This window comes from Lutjanus erythropterus, chromosome 2 (genome assembly GCF_056507025.1).
Source record: "Lutjanus erythropterus isolate fLutEry1 chromosome 2, fLutEry1.hap2, whole genome shotgun sequence".
NCBI classification, from domain to species: domain Eukaryota; kingdom Metazoa; phylum Chordata; class Actinopteri; order Lutjaniformes; family Lutjanidae; genus Lutjanus; species Lutjanus erythropterus.
This window is the reverse complement of record NC_139318.1, coordinates 47,186,912-47,203,468: the sequence shown is the minus strand read 5'-3', so window position 1 is coordinate 47,203,468 and position 16,557 is coordinate 47,186,912. Positions and strand designations below refer to the sequence as shown.

Sequence of the window (16,557 nt, the reverse complement as noted above, 5' to 3'; positions counted from 1 at the left end):
TACAATATGACGCAATACAAAACAATGCAATGTGTCAGTCTTTACATTTTGATTCTATTAATGCTAGTTTTACTAAATATAGTAACAGTAGAGACAGAGAGAAGGAGACATTACAGTGGTGTGAAACTTTAAAACTGTTTAAAATATGAGTATTTCTGCAGTAAAATGATCTGCTGCTCTGTTTCAAGAGTGCTGTGGTTTGGATCAGTGTGGAGGAACAGTGAAGTTTTTTTTTTTTTTCATTTTAATGAACATAAAGGAGGAACAGTGAAGTGTTTCCTGCTCCTCACGGTCACATGACGTCTCTGAGGTCAGACTCGTGTCTCTGTTCTCTGCTGTCAGACACGTTTTGCATAAATGATCTGCAGCAGAGTTTCTCATCTTTCTCATAAAACCCAAACTTATTCTACACTTGCACGTTATGAAACTTTGGTGGTGCGACATGGTAGTGTCACTTCTGTCGCTGTTTTCAGCGCCGTCTGTTTTGAGCAAATGAAGAGGAGACGCAGGAGAAGGAGGAGGGAGCGCTTGTTTTTGTGTGAGCGCAGCAGCAGGCGTCCAGCGAGAGCGATGCAGGCAGAGACAGGATTTGTTTCTGATTCATGTTCATCTTCTGAACCGATGCACTCGTATGTTACACATTAAAGTCCAATGCATTGGACGCATGAGTGAATCGTTACATCCCTACATACATAGGTACTACATATTTACGTTAAAATACTTACAGGTAAAAAGTTGTCAGAAAAATTAAGACTCAAATAAAATACAGATTCCAGGGCAATCTGCTGAAATACACTAACAAAGTAGTCACATGAAATGAAAATGTAAATGTAAATCATTTTGTTCACATATCCCCAAAATTCAACTCAAAACTTGGGATGTTGTGTCAAATTTTAAGTCAATCAATCTGTTTCCATATTTCCATATTTGACATGTAATCTTTAAAAAAAAGAACACATTTTCCAATGTGACTGATACTCTGGTTTTCTAACTTCAACTGCAGTAATGATGCATTCAGGGACTCACATCGGTTTATTTACGATGCGTACTTCAGTGAACTAAGAGTCACCTAACTTAATGATCTGTGAACATCTGATTTATGGCTTCAGTTGTTTCTCTTCTTCTCTCATCAGATGGGAGTGAAGTCCGTCAGAGTGATGAGAGAGATGTCTGTGTTGAGAGGATCAGCTGTGTCCAAACGGTCCACAGACGGTGAAGCAGCTGGTGTGTGGAGCGGCTCTGACTGGGCCGTGTTACTGGGAGGTCGAGTGGAGAAACGAGCTTCATCCAGCACTGACTGACACCAGAATCAGTAGCCAATCAGCTGGGAAAAGCAGCCAGAAAAAAGCCAACATTTAATGGCCTCTAATATATTCTAATGTTACCATGAACACTAATCTTAACTCTTGCATATTTTAACAAGTTTGCCTTCCTGATTGTGATCCTTCCTGATGTAGTGAATTTTTCTGAAAGAGAACTTGGCTTCTTTTGTGTTTTAGCCTGCGCAGTCTGTAAATAACTACTAATATTTAAAAGTACAACTAATGCTGACTGATCAGAACATTTGTGATTGAAGAATCATTGATCTAAGATCAAGAGCTGACATCATCAAAATGCACATAACCTGAGGTTGATCATAGGTGAGTGGACAGAACTGTTATTTCTCTGCTCTGTTTTCAAGAAATATTTCATTGTTTAAGATCCTGAATGTCATGTATGATCAGTGTGATACTATTGTTGCCTTGAACTGTATGAAATTCCCTTACTGACTATTTTTTGATATAATGTAGGAACATGATGCATTGTTGTTATTGTAGTCAGTGATAGTTGTTATTGACAATGATTCATTATTAATGGTTATTGTAACTTTTTTCTCCTCTTGTCTTGGATTTTTCAATTATTTTACATGATGTAATGTAATAAAGGAAGAATAGTTGGTTGTGGCTAGAATGGACCTAAACAAATAAATAAATAAACAAATAAAAAGAAGATGTTGCATAAGTGGTCAATGGCAAAAACTACAAAAGCATTTTGGGACATTTCAGACAGTTAAATTACAGTGTGAGGCAGGGCTTACATTTTCCTCATGTTTGACTGGGCTGGCTGTCTGCTCCAAACACCATGAAAAACACTCAGCTGGTATGATCAGTTTATTAGTAGAAATTCTGAATTTTGTGTTATAAAACATAAAAAGAGAAATAGTCTGGAAACACAAATATTTTGCCTATTTTATTTAAATACTTTAAATACCACTGCTGCACAATTTTTGATTTGCTTGACTAACACAGATAAGGCTCAACTTGACTTTGACTTGGTAGACAGAACTGCTTTATTTAATATCGATGTTGTTGATTTCTCCTGTGCAATTCAAACAAAACACTGTCAGTTGTTTCATACAATGTCTCACACACCCTCTGAGTGACAGACAGCAGATGGTGCAGTTGGGTTCCTGTCTGTCTGATCCCTGTGTAATACCAGCTGGTGTCCCCCAGGGGGGGATACTTTACTACTTTCTATCATCTGAATCAACAGCCTGGTCACACGTGTACCTCCCTCTGTTGTCCCTGTGAAACATGCTGATGACCTCACTGTCACAGAGTTCCTGATGGGGTCTCTGCCTGGCCTGACTCAGAAGGTTTTGAGCTCTGTGGTTGAATGGAGACAGGAGTTCTCACTGGAAATGAACGGAGCTAAGACCATGGACATGGTGATCAGTGACAGGAGGAGAGGATAGCATCCCCTCTCCTCCGTCTCCAGCAACATCTGGACAGAACATCAGCAGAGTCTCCACCTTTAAAGGCACTAAATACAACATTCAGCCTCATTAGATCCCAGTAAAAATATAATAGTATAGAGTAATGCCTTCCTGAGCAGAGAATGCAGGAAATGCTACCATACTGTAAATCCATAGCAAAGTCTCTAATTTTTTATTACAAACAGGGAGAAGTGCACTGCAAGAATATGTAGATGTTTTGATACTCTATTAAAACATCTTTATTTAAGATTCCAGCTTATTTCACTAGACGAATATACATTATTGAATAATGCTCCCACTACAGAATCTTGTCATATTACACCAAGACTCACTCCATGTAAGAATATAAGAAGCAGCTTGAAATACTCTACTAACTGTTAAGTATCACATCTTGATAGGTAGGACATATCATCACAACACTGGGATGTCTGCATCCTGATGACCTCAGTCATCCCTGTGTCTGTTTTCAACATGGCGGCCTGTTGACCGACTATAATTACAGTTTAACTGTCAGGTTTCACTTTTTAGGAAGAAATCGGTGATGCAGTAACAGATTATTGATCCATTTCTGTGCAACAGAACAGTTTGATCCAAGTTTCAGGAGTCTGTGTTGGAAACAATCATGTCTAGATTTGTGTTGTTTCTTCATAATGCACGTTGTACACACTAACTATGTTTTAGAATGTGACAGTGCTTTGTTTAATGAAGGTTTAGAGACAGAAAACACAAGATCTTCTGCACATCTATGTTCTAGATTCTGGACTCGGTTACAGTTTTTCTGAGCAGTCACGAAAATGTGTTTCTGTTTTAAGATAGAAATAGTCAATGTAATAACAGAATCTTGATCCAAGTGCTCAATCTGGATTAGTGCTGCCAGGTTTGTTTGACAGTTTGATCAGTTTTGTGAGCAGTGTGAGTTCAGACGACACTTCTTGTCCCCCAACTTTCTGGTGGTGATGGTGGTGCTCTACAGCAACCTCTAAGGTAAATGTTGTATACAGCACCTTTACACTACTTGGGGTTCAAATATCTTCTGACTTATGCTCACAAGATTTATATGATCTCAGAAAAATGCAGACTTCACTATCTGATATTTTCACATCACAGGTGATGAAAAAAGGTATTACAACACTAGTTGGTAAAACACAGTTGTATAGGTTCATACAGGAATTTAATGTGGTGCACTGCACTGTAAAAAAAAAAATAAAAAAAAAATGGATGAATTGTTGAATATTCATATAGAACGGCCAAACCTGATTGACTAAAGATTCTGGGACAACCTACTCCTGATTTTATTCTTGCTTACATGAACTCTCCTTATTCCTCATGCTCTCATTCTATAAATGACTTATTTTTAGGTTTATTTAATGATTTTATGTTTATGAAGATGTTTGCTGAATCTCAGATTTCACTGCTTAAAAATTGTTTTTGTGCTGTTGTATCCTTCCATGTCAAACATAAGTAAATGAAACATATCAACATCAACCACTGCACACTGAACTGACTTCACTGTGAATTTATTTGGAGTGTTTCACCTGTGGTTCTTGAATTACCTTCAACTTCAACTCAAGACTTCACAGGTATCATAGTTACAGTCAAAGGAAACATTCATGGATCAATACAAGGAAACAATGACAAAGTAAATACAATAAAACTTTTCTTATAGTTCATATGATAAACTGAGTTTACAAAACTGTAACATGATCATTTAAAATGAATGAATTGTTAAACTTGTCTAATGTCTCCTCAGATTATGACATCATCATTATTTGAGATGGTGAAAACATGCAGCAGTGATCAGGCTGCTGTGCTTTCTGATATTTATTATAATAAGAAAGAACTACAAGTTAGAAACAGCTGAAGTTTAAAGCAAAGCTCTATTTTTATAAACCTGAAAAGTGATTAAAATATTTACATTCTGTATTCTATCAAAATGTTATGTATTGTATCTTCAACTTATAATGATCAGGGATGTGAACAGACATTTTGGGGGGCAGTTTCTCAGGCAACAAAAAGGGGCAGTACTTATAGAATTATTTACAGTATTAAAAAAAATAAAGTCATATTGTAGCAAATCTTTTACTTACTTACATATTTGCGAGTATTTATTTCAATACTCACAAAAGTTCTACAAAAGTATCACAGAAATGTTAAAAACAAAGAAAATAATGTCACTCTGTGCTTCAGTGATCAAACAAATAATCAAACTCAACACATTCTTTCACTCAGTTGAAAAGGGCTGTTCTTCTCTGAATAAATAAAATAATCCAACATATCTACAAAGTAGTCCTGAGTCCAGTTCATCAGGAGCCTCATTCTCTTCTCCTCCTCTCTCTTGATTTTCTTCCCCTCCTCATTTTGTACATCAGATAAAACAGTAGAAAAGTCACAGGGGACATTTTTCTGCATCAAACACTTTTACTTTTAATACTCTAAGTACATTTTCCTCACTATAATGACACTTTAATTTACAAAGTATTTTCAATGGAGGACTTTTACCACTAACAGAGGATTCAGTGTGGTGTTAATACTTTTACTTCAGTAAAGGATGTGAGTATTTCTTCCACCACAGTTCAGATCCACCATGAAAACAGCTGCTGCTCTCTCTCCTTCTACCTCTCATACACACAGAGAGAATATCAGATATAATGATTTACACAAACGTGTCCCAGTCAGAGCCTCTCAGGACACAAACTGCTGCTTCAACCTCCCTGGATCATCAGGACACAGCTGATCTTCTCAACACCATGTCCTTCCTCATCACTCGACACTCTCACCGAGGCCACCACTTCCACCTGATGAGAGAAGAAAACACACAGCAGAAGTCATAAATCAGTGTTTACAGGATCAGTGTTGGGGGTAACGTGCTCCCCGCCCCCACCCCACCCCACCCCCATATATAACAGTTATTAAAGAGAACTGAGTTATGTCAGCTCCACCTGCATAGATGTCAACTCCAATAAGATGGAATACCTGACAGAACTGGTGTCTTACTGCAGTGACAAAATGTGTGTTGCAGAGTGTGTGGCTGCAGAGTTGACATGTTATGGCTGAGAATCATTTGATAGCAATATTATTCAATGAATTTGTAAAAAAAAAAAACAATAGAAAGTTTACCAGTGCCTGAGCAGTATAATCTGACACAGTTGATATCTGAGACATATTTATAGACATGTATATATGTGTGTGTATATAATTACTATTATTATTTAATTATGTAATGCTCAAAATAAAGAAAATCAAAAACTAGTGTGTCAGTGACACTTGAATATGTTATCTAATTTTTAACTATTGTTATTAATTTACAAATGAGTAAAATAAATGAATGTTGATATGAAGTCTGTTAAAAGGTTTTGGAAAAAACAAAATACAAATGGACAGCTTTATATATGGTGTTAAAGTCCTACGAGTTCATCCACAGACTGAACAGCAAAACTTCAGCAGGTTCTGGTCGGTATAAAGACCACATGGTTACTAAATGAAATGTAAAGCAGGAAATACTGGATCTTTGATACAAACTCTGGTTAGTACAAAACTGCTGAAACCAGCTCAGACTGACTTGAACTGTCTACTGACCTCAGAGTCTCCAGTCTACAGTGTGGACTCTTCACAAGATCACACAGCAGCTTCACTCCTGAATCCTGCAGACTGTTTCCTCTCAGATCCAGTTCTCTCAGATGGGAGGGGTTGGACTTCAGAGCTGAGGCCAGAGAAGCACAGCTGATCTCTGACAAACTGCAGCCTCCCATTCTGAATACAGAATAAAAAGACAAGTTTAGAAGTCAATGGGTCTTAAGTTTCTCTTTTATCCATAAAAAGGGCTGTACGAACATGCCACATCAGATTTAACAAAAGCTTGTAACTTCAAAAAAGTGTAAATTATCCACCTGTGTGTATTTGAGTGCATGTGCATGAGACTTGTAAATTAGAATAATTAACGCCCCAATAATGCCATATACGGCTGCGCTTCCTACTCTGTGTGTCAGGAAGTGTTCATTAATGCAAGGGCAGCAAAGAGACAAAAGAAAAGAATGGCACAAGTTTGGAGTTTGACATCCTGCTTTCAGAGATCCATAGAGGAAAATCTATCATTTTAGCAGTGCCAGCAGTGGAATTAAAAGACCTAGTAAAGCAAAGAAACAGGAAAAGCGAACGCTATTAACTCAAAATGTCTCCATACAAATGACATATACAGTAATTAGGGGGAAAACTTTGGTTTGGATAACAGCAGACTGACTGTACATGACTCTATGACAGGTCGGGACCACTCATAAATCGTGTTCGTATCTGAAAGGAAATTAAAAATACGAGAAAACTGGCAGGTTCTCTTAAATCACTCGTATGCACCACTTAAAAACAAATGTGTTCGTATGACTGGTTCTTACATGAGGCCCAGTGTTCCTGTTTGAAATCATTCAATGTTTAATCTGTTCAGAGCTGAAAAAGTTCAGGATGTAGAACTTGGAAAATATAAAAAACAAAAAAGGCTCACATTCATATTAATTACAATATTCTGCTTCTTCAATAAAAATGTAGTGATTTCATCTCTTAAAATCTGCCAGCTCAAAATACAAGTGAAAACCTACAGAAACTAATTTAATATTTGAAGATCCCAAAGTTTCCAAAGATGTTAAAATATGTCAGGATAAATTTAGAGGGAAAGTCAACAAATAATTCATATGAACTCTACAACATTTTCATTTCACATGATGGTGATACCATTTTAAACACAGGGTGTGTCACATTAAACAAACACAAAGCACGTTATAAGGTGAAACTTGAATTACCACCTCACAGTTGTACACCTTGCTAAGCAGTCAAGTTGCACAGAGCTGAACATTGTGATGCCACAGTGAAGTTGACCTTTGACCTTTTGGATATAAAATCTCACCACCTCTTCATTTTATCCTATTCAATATTTTGTGTTTAGAATGTAAAAGTTTAGAAAATGGAAACTTCAAAAACACCTGAACGCAAAAGGATGCAAAATCTAAAAATCTAAAATGTAGAATATAAAAAGTGAAAAGGAGCTTATTAAATTAAATTAAATCAAGATTTAACTCAAGAACCCAAAATTTCCAATGATGCCAAATAGGTCAGGATGAAGGGAAAAAGTCAACAAATGATTCAAGTAAAATTTACATTTTCATTTCATATGATGGTGATACAATTTAAGAAACACAGTGTCTTTGGTGTGAGTATCTCATTCAGAAGGGCTTTAGTCACATTAAACAAACATAAAGGACATTTTAAGGTGAAAGACTCTTTAAGAGGTTCAGAGTGAATTATCCAGTGAACATTTTTCTTGTTATGTGAGGGTTTGTTTAAAATGTGAAGCTCAACATTGTTCTGCCAGTCAAATAACTAAAACACTGAAAAAGAAAATAGACTTTAGCTTTAAGATACTCGTGGATCAATATATCAGCCTGCAGTTCAGCGTCACCAGAACTTTCACATCATATTAATCTCAGCACAGAACTAAAGAATAATGTCTGACCTCAGAGTCTCCAGTCTACAGTGTGGACTCTGCAGAAAATCACACAGCAGCTTCACTCCTGAATCCTGCAGTTCGTTGTAGCTCAGTTCCAGCTCTCTCAGATGGGAGGGGTTGGACTTCAGAGCTGAGGCCAGAGAAGCACAGCTGCTCTCTGACAAACTGCAGCCCCACAATCTGAATAAAGCATATAAAGATACAATTTTAGAGGACAATGTTCCTGTTAGAAATCATTCACAATTTAATCTGTTCAGAGCTGAAGAAAGTTCAGGATGTAGAAGTTGGAAAATGTCAAATACAAAAAATTAAAACAAGCTCTCATTAATATTAATTATAATATGCTGCTGCATCAATAAAGATGTAGTGATTTCAACTTAAAATCTCCCTGCTCCACCAGTGGCTCCATCGATACAAACTCATGTTGTGCAACTAAACACATGCAAAAACCTACAGAAAATGATTTAAGGTTTGAAGATCCCAGAGTTTCCAAAGATGCCAAAAATGTCAGGATGAATTTAGGGGAAAAGTCAACAAATGATTCACATGAAAACATTTTCATTTCATATGACGGTGACACCATTTAAGAAGCATGGTGTGCCACATTAAACAAACACAAAGCACATTTTAAGGCAAAACTTTAGGCAATTGGCAATTACCACCTCACAGTTGTACGCCTCGCTTAGTAGTCAAGTTGCACAGAGCTGAGTATTGTGGTGCCACAGTGAAGCTGACCTTTGACCTTTTGGATATAAAATCTCACCACCTCTTGATTTTATCCTATTAGATATTTATGTGTGATATAACTAGTGAATGTATTCCTGAGTAATACTCAAAAGAATATTTAGTGAGGTCACAGTGACCTTTGACCACCAAAATGTAATCACTTCTTCCTTAAGAGTTTGTAATAAACTGTACAGAGCTGAAAAAGGTTCAGAATGTAAAAGTTTAGAAAACATAAACTCCAAACACTTGAACTCAAAAGGATGCAGGGTCAAACTGTAAAATAAAAAAAGCAAAAAGGAGCTCTCTTTAATATTAGTGACAATATGCTCCTACTGTAACATAGATATTGTGACTTCATCTCTTAAACTCTGCTACCTCCACCAGTGGCTCCATCTACACAAACTCATAATGTGGAGCTGAACACAAAAACACAAAAAACAAATCAAGATTCATCTAAGAACCCAAAGATTCTAACAATGCCAAATAGGTCAGGGTGAAGAGAAAAAGTCAACAAATGGCTCAAGTGAAATTTACATTTTCATTTCATATGATGGTGACACAATTTAAGAAACACGGGGTGTTCGGTGTGAGTATCTCATTTAGCATTGCTTTAGTCACATTAAACAAACATAAAGGACATTTTAAGGTGAAAAGCTGTTTAAGAAGTTCAGAGTGAATTATCCAGTGTACATTTTTCTTGTTCTATGAAGGTTTGTTTTAAATATGCAACTCCTTTACATTGTTTTACATTACATTTACGTTGTCTGACTCTGCCAGAGTCAAAAGACTAAACCAGTGGAAAAGAAAATAGACTTTAGCATTAAGATACTCAGTGTGGATCAGTATATTATCAGTCTGTAGTTTAGTGTCACCTCAACTTCACATCATATTAATCTCAGCACAGAATTAAAGAATATTGTCTGACCTCAGAGTCTTCAGTCTACAGTTTGGACTCTCCAGAAAATCACACAGCAGCTTCACTCCTGAATCCTGCAGCTCGTTGTCACTCAGCTCCAGCTCTCTCAGATGGGAGGGGTTGGACTTCAGAGCTGCGAGCAGAGAAGCAAAGCTGATCTCTGACAATCTGCAGCCCCCAAATCTGAATAAAGAATAAAAAGATACGACTTTAGAGGACGATGCTCCTGTTAGAAATCATTCAATGATCAATCTGTTTGGAGCTGAAGAAAGTTCAGGATGTAGAAGTTGGAAAATGTCAAATACAAAAAAATTACAAAGAGCTGTCATTAATATTAATTACAAAATGCTGCTGCTTCAAGAAAAATGTAGTAATTACAACTCTTAAAATCTGCCAGCTCCACCAGTGGCTCCATCTATACAAACGTATGTTGTGCAACCAAACACAAGTAAAAAAAAAAATACAGAAACTGGTTTAAAATTTGAAGATCCCAAAGTTTCCAAAGATGCCAAATATGTCAGAATGAATTTAGGGGAAAAGTCAACAAATGATTCACAGAAAATCTACAACATTTTCATTTCATATGATGGTGATGCCATTTAAGATGCATGGACTGTTACATGAAACACACATAAAGCACTTTTTAAGGTGAAGCTAGAATTGCCACCTTCCAGTTGTATTCCTTGCAAACTGTGAAATATAAAAAGTGTAAAGGAGCTCTCTGTAATATTAGTGACAACATATTTTGACAAAGATGTTGTGTCTCTTAAACTCTGCTACCTCCACCAGTGGGTCCATCAAATAATGTGGAGCTGAACACAAATGAAGTGTAATATCAGCCTGCAGTTTAGTGTCACCTCAACTTTCACATCATATTAATCTCAGCACAAAAAGAATAATGTCTGACCTCAGAGTCTCCAGTCTGCAGTGTGGACTCTCCAGAAAACCACACAGCAGCTTCACTCCTGAATCCTGCAGCTTGTTCTCGCTCAGCTCCAGCTCTCTCAGATGGGAGGGGTTGGACTTCAGAGCTGAGACCAGAGAAGAACAGCTGATCTCTGACAAACTGCAGCCCCCCAATCTGAATACAGAACAAAGAGATACAACTTAAGAAGAAAATTTGAAATCATTCAGCGTGAAAATCTCAAAGATTCCAAAGATGCCAAATATACTACAATGAATTTAGGGGAAAGTCAGTGCATGATTCACATGAAATCAGTAACACAGCTGCAGCAGCAGAACCTTGTTAGAGTTTGATGTCTAGGTTCCAGCCTCATCACTTCTCACAGATTATGTTTACATAGAGATATTGAGAGTAATTAACACATATCTTGGACACCCTGTCAGAGCCTGCAGGTGGATGCTGGGGTGATGGTAGGGCTGAATTCACAGGCATTGATGCTGTTGTAAGGTAGCAATGGCACTGACAGGCAGAGGGTGAGATGGAAGCAGTTTAAATAGACCACCAGATTGTAAAGGTGTATTTGGTATGTACTACAGAGTGTAAGGTGTGTCACGTGTGACTGTGTTGCAAGTCGAGCTGACTGCCTGAACTAGCTCGCAAGCACCGCTACATTAATTACACATAAGTTAAGTCAAGAGTCTCAACTCAAGATCCCAAAGTTTCCAACAGTGATGCCAAATATGTGAGGTTGAAGGGAAAAAGTCAACAAATGAGTCATGTGAAATTTACATTTTCATTTCATATAACGGTGACACAATTTAAGAAGCATGGTGTGTTTGGTTTGAGCATCTCATTCAGCAGGGCTTTAGTCACATTATACAAATATAAGACATTTTAAGATGACAAACTGTTTAAGAGATTCACAGTGAATTACCCAGTTTCAATTTTTCTAGTGTTTGTTTAAAATGTGTAGCTCAACACTGCTCTGCCAGAGTCAAAAGACTAAACCACTAAAAAAGAAAATAGACTTTAGCATTAAGATACTCAGTGTGGATCAGTATAATATCAGCCTGCAGTTTAGTGTCACCTCAACTTTCACATCATATTAATCTCAACACAGAACTAAAGAATAATGTCTGACCTCAGAGTCTCCAGTCTACAGTGTGGACTCTCCAGAAAATCACACAGCAGCTTCACTCCTGAATCCTGCAGTTCGTTGTCACTCAGCTCCAGCTCTGTCAGATGGAAGGGGTTGGACTTCAGAGCTGAGACCAGAGAAGAACAGCTGATCTCTGACAAACTGCAGTCCCCAAATCTGAATAAAGAATAAAAAGATACAACTTTAGAAGACAATGTTCCTGTTTGAAATCATTCACCGTTTAATCTGTTAAGAGCTGAAGAAAGTTCAGGATGTAGAACTTGGAAAATGTAAAATACAAAAAAATTACAAAGAGCTTTCATCAATATTAATTACAATATGCTGCCACTTCAATAAAACAGTAGTGATTACAACTCTTAAAATCTGCCAGCTCCACCAGTGTCTCCATCTATATAAACTCATGTTGTGCAGCCAAACAGAAGTAAAAAAAACTACAGAAACTGGTTTAAAATTTGAAGATCCCAAAGTTTCCAAGAATAATGCCAGATATTTCAGGATGAATTGAAAAAGTCAACAAATGATTCAAGTAAAATCTACATTTTCATTTCATGTGATGATGATACAATTTAATAAACATGGTGTTTGGTGTTCATATCTCATTCAGCATAGCTTTAGTCACATTGAACAAACACATAGGACATTTTAATGTGACAAACTGTTTCAGAGTGAATTATCCAGTGTACATTTTACTTGTTATACAAAAGTTTGTTTTAAATGCGAAGCTCAACATTGCTCTGCCACAGTCAAAAGACTTAACCACTGAAAAAGAAAATCAGTATACTATCAGCCTGCAGTTTAGTGTCACCTCAACTTTCACATCATATTAATCTCAGCACAGAATTAAAGAACAATGTCTGACCTCAGAGTCTTCAGTCTACAGTGTGGACTCTCCAGAAAATCACACAGCAGCTTCACTCCTGAATCCTGCAGATTGTTGTTACTCAGCTCCAGCTCTCTCAGATGGGAGGGGTTGGACTTCAGAGCTGAGGCCACAGAAGCACAGCTGATCTCTGACAAACTGCAACCCGACAGTCTGAACAAATAATGCAGATTTATTAAGTTATAAATTAGATTTCTTCTCATCTTCAATGAGATTTTCTGTAAAATCACTGGTGACTTTGTCATTCTGTAATTGTTGGTTCATCATCATGGCAGCCCTCTACAGACATCATCCAGATGTCACCACCAACATTCATACACCTGTTCATGTCGACACAGATTAATCACATGCTGCTGATCTAAATCAAGTCTGTCATAATTAATAAATCAGACATGTTGGATTATATATTCTTACAGTCACCCTCCAATGTTTCTAATTCATGACAATCATGTTATTTTATGAAAAATGCTAGGACAGAATATTTTCTATAAAATAACAAGACGGCCAATATGAAATAAATAATAATTGAAGTAAATACAAAATCTCTTTAACACCTGTCCCAGCACTTCTGATGCTCACATTTCTAACCAGATTTTGACTACCCTCATATCTCCACTCTCATCTCTGTCAACACACAGCTGACTGACTGTGAGCTTCATCCTAAATTATCTTAATAACTGAATTAAATATGCATCGAGCAAAGTGAAATTATGTTCTCCTGATCTGAATGTAATTTAAAACCTATTGTTCTTTGAAGGGAAGCAGAGATTCCCACAGCTTTCTTACAAGTGTTTGAATTTAAAGGGAAACCAACTGTTCAGCCATTTGGACTGACAAACTATGAAAGACTGATTTTGAGATGTGTGCTCAGGGTTTGGAATAAGGTTAACCCTAACCCAAAGAAAATAAATGAACCAAAATTTGAAACTTGAGTTATGTATTTAAATTTGATAGATGTAAAGCGTACAGAACCAAACACAGTCAGTGAACAGACCTCAGAGTCTCCAGTCTACAGTTTGGACTCTTCAGTCCAGCTGACAGCAGCTTCACTTCAGAATCTTGGAGTTTGTTGTAGTCCAGTTGCAGCTCTCTCAGATGGGAGGGGTTGGACTTCAGAGCTGAGGCCACAACTTCACACTGAGTGTCTGAGAGTTGACAGCCAGACAATCTGTGATTACAGATAATAGAAAATTTAAAATACAATAAAATTAGATCCTTAAGTATCTGCCAAATGAATGACTTCTTAAGTCCTTTTACTGTATTTTTAATGGGTGGGTAATAACGAAGAGATCTAGAAGGTGAAGAATTAAATGCCAATAAATATTAATGAAAAACAATATTTATAGGTGATTCTGAACTGTTGAACAATAGCAGATCTTTCAAGCATGCAAACTGGTTAGGGGTGAAAAAGGTGAGAAGGAAGCACAAGCAGATAAAAACACAGACCAGCTAGGGGGTCCAGGAGTATACGTGCTCTTTTTTATTTCTTTTAAACAAACTACTAAATCCTTATTTTTGGTGACTTTTAGGATTCCTCAAGTAAAATAATCTACATTACTATTAGTAGTAATATATATAAGAATACTTGAGCTAGCTCTTATCCAAAACATGAGAAAAACAGTTTTGGTGAATTTCACTGAAAGTTGAAAAATTTGTAAATCTGATCTGTACTGTAACAGCTTCATGTGGGGTGGCAGCCTGATATTGATCACATCTAGACTTACACAGCCTTTCTGCAGTTCCTCACAGCTGGTATCAGTCTCTGTCGTCCTCGGTTTGTTGTGTTGTACTTCTTCAGGTCAAACTCATCCAGAACCTTCTCTGACATCTGCAGCATGTAGGCCAGAGCTGAGCAGTGGATCGCAGAGAGTTTCTTCTTTGATCTGCTGTCTGACTTCAGGAACTCTTGGATCTCCTGATATACTGAGAGGTCATTCATCTCCATCAGACAGTGGAAGATGTTGATGGTTCTGTCATTAGAGATATTATAACTTTGCATCTCCTTCAGGTTGTTGATGGCTCCCTGGATGGTTTCTGGACTGTTGTCTGTCTGACCCAGCAGGCCTCCTAAGAGTCTCTGGTTTGACTCCAGAGAGAGGCCATGAAGGAAGTGAACAAACAGGTCCAGGTGACCATTTTTACTCTTCAGGCATTTGTCCATGGCTCTGCTCAGGAAGTCCCCCAGCATCAAATCAGTGTGTTTTCCCCCCAAGAAACCCTTCAGTACATCTGTGTTCTTGTTGTTGTAACAGTGGAACATGTAGACTGCAGCCAGAAACTCCTGAACGCTCAGATGAACAAAGCAGTAGACTGTTTTCTGGAAGATCACACTCTCTCTTTTGAAGATCTCTGTACAAACTCCTGAGTACACCGAGGTCTCTGTGACATCCAGACCACATCGCTCCAGGTCTTCTTGGTAGAACATGATGTTTCTTTCCACCAGTTGTTCAAACGCCAGCCTCCCCAGCTTCAGAAGAACTTCCCTGTCAGCCTCCATCAGCTCCTGTGGACTTGTCTCATGTCCCTCATTGTACTTCTTCTTCTTCCTCTTTGTCTGAACCATTATGAAGTGTGAGTACAGGTCAGTCAGGGTCTTGGGCAGCTCTCCTCTCTGCTTTGTAGTCAACATGTCCTCCAGAACTGTAGCAGTGATCCAGCAGAAGACTGGGATTCGACACATGATGTGGAGGCTCTTGGATGTTTTGATGTGTGAGATGATTCTGCTGGACAGATCTTCATCACTGGACCTCCTCCTGAAGTACTCCTCCTTCTGGTCATCGGTGAACCCTCGTACTTCTGTTACCCTGTCAACACATGAAGGAGGGATCTGATTGGCTGCTGCAGGTCGAGAAGTTATCCAGATGAGAGCTGAGGGAAGCAGATTCCCCTTGATGAGGTTTGTCAGCAGCACGTTGACTGATGACTTCTGTGTGACATCAGACACAACCTGACTGTTGTTGAAATCCAGTGAAAGTCTGCTTTCATCCAGGCCGTCAAAGATGAACACAAGTTTACAGACAGCCAGCTTCTCTGCTGTGACTTTCTGTAATGTTGGATGGAAAACATGGAGCAGACTGAGAAGACTGTACTGCTCATCTTTGATCAAGTTCAGCTCCCTGAATGAAAGCAGAACCACCAGACTGACATCTTGGTTTTCCAAACCCTCTGCCCAGTCCAGAGTGAACTTCTGCACTGAGAAGGTTTTTCCAACACCAGCGACGCCGTTGGTCAGAACAACTCTGATGTGTCTCTGTTGGTCAGGTAAGACTTTAAAGATGTTGCAGCACTTGATTGGAGTCTCATGGAGGGTCTCCATCTTGGAAGCTGTCTCCAGCTGTCTCACCTCATGTTGGGTATTAACCTCTTCACTCTGTCCCTCTGTGATGTAGAGCTCAGTGTAGATCCTGTTGAGGAGGGTTCCACTTCCTGTTTCATCAGTTCCTTCAGTCACATGTTCACATCTCCTCCTCAGACTGATCTTATATTCATCTAAAACCTCCTGCAGACCATCATCCACTGAAAAAGAGAAAAAAAAGTAGAAAAATTTGACCATATGGTAATAAGAATATATAAAGAAATATAGGTTGTAAAGTCCACCTGAAATTACAAGTACTGTTGTGACGTAGTAAAAACTGAAAGCTGTAGCTTAAAGGCTGAGGGCAGAGGTAGTAAAGTGAGACGACCATGTTAAACATGTACAACAGTGGTGACTCAGGCTGGCTGAGG

General features: G+C 38.0%; 2 protein-coding genes across 16 annotated transcripts in view; one reads left to right on the top strand and one right to left on the bottom strand.

The window, feature by feature from the left end:
• LOC146332351 (NACHT, LRR and PYD domains-containing protein 14-like) overlaps positions 1-16,557 on the top strand; it is a 60,908-nt gene that overhangs the window by 33,067 nt on the left and 11,284 nt on the right. For all 3 annotated transcript variants that reach the window (XM_084741820.1, XM_084741800.1, XM_084741809.1), the window contains one exon: positions 1,134-4,335. In XM_084741820.1, coding sequence (XP_084597946.1) covers positions 1,134-1,143 — 10 coding nt within the window. In that variant the 3' untranslated portion in view covers positions 1,144-4,335. The remainder of the gene's footprint in view (positions 1-1,133; positions 4,336-16,557) is intronic.
• The window catches only part of LOC146332350 (protein NLRC3-like), a 42,775-nt gene continuing 32,230 nt past the window's right edge, over positions 6,013-16,557 (bottom strand). For 2 of the 13 annotated variants that reach the window (XM_084741738.1, XM_084741736.1), the window contains exons 8-14: positions 14,556-16,347; positions 13,826-13,999; positions 12,811-12,984; positions 10,796-10,969; positions 9,898-10,071; positions 8,253-8,426; positions 6,015-6,505 (exon numbers count right to left, since the gene is read on the bottom strand). In XM_084741738.1, coding sequence (XP_084597864.1) covers positions 6,280-6,505; positions 8,253-8,426; positions 9,898-10,071; positions 10,796-10,969; positions 12,811-12,984; positions 13,826-13,999; positions 14,556-16,347 — 2,888 coding nt within the window. In that variant the 3' untranslated portion in view covers positions 6,015-6,279. Of the gene's footprint in view, positions 6,506-8,252; positions 8,427-9,897; positions 10,072-10,795; positions 10,970-11,933; positions 12,108-12,810; positions 12,985-13,825; positions 14,000-14,555; positions 16,348-16,557 lie in introns of all 13 variants that reach the window. The other 11 variants (XM_084741763.1, XM_084741755.1, XM_084741745.1 and 8 more) reach the window with 9 other exon arrangements.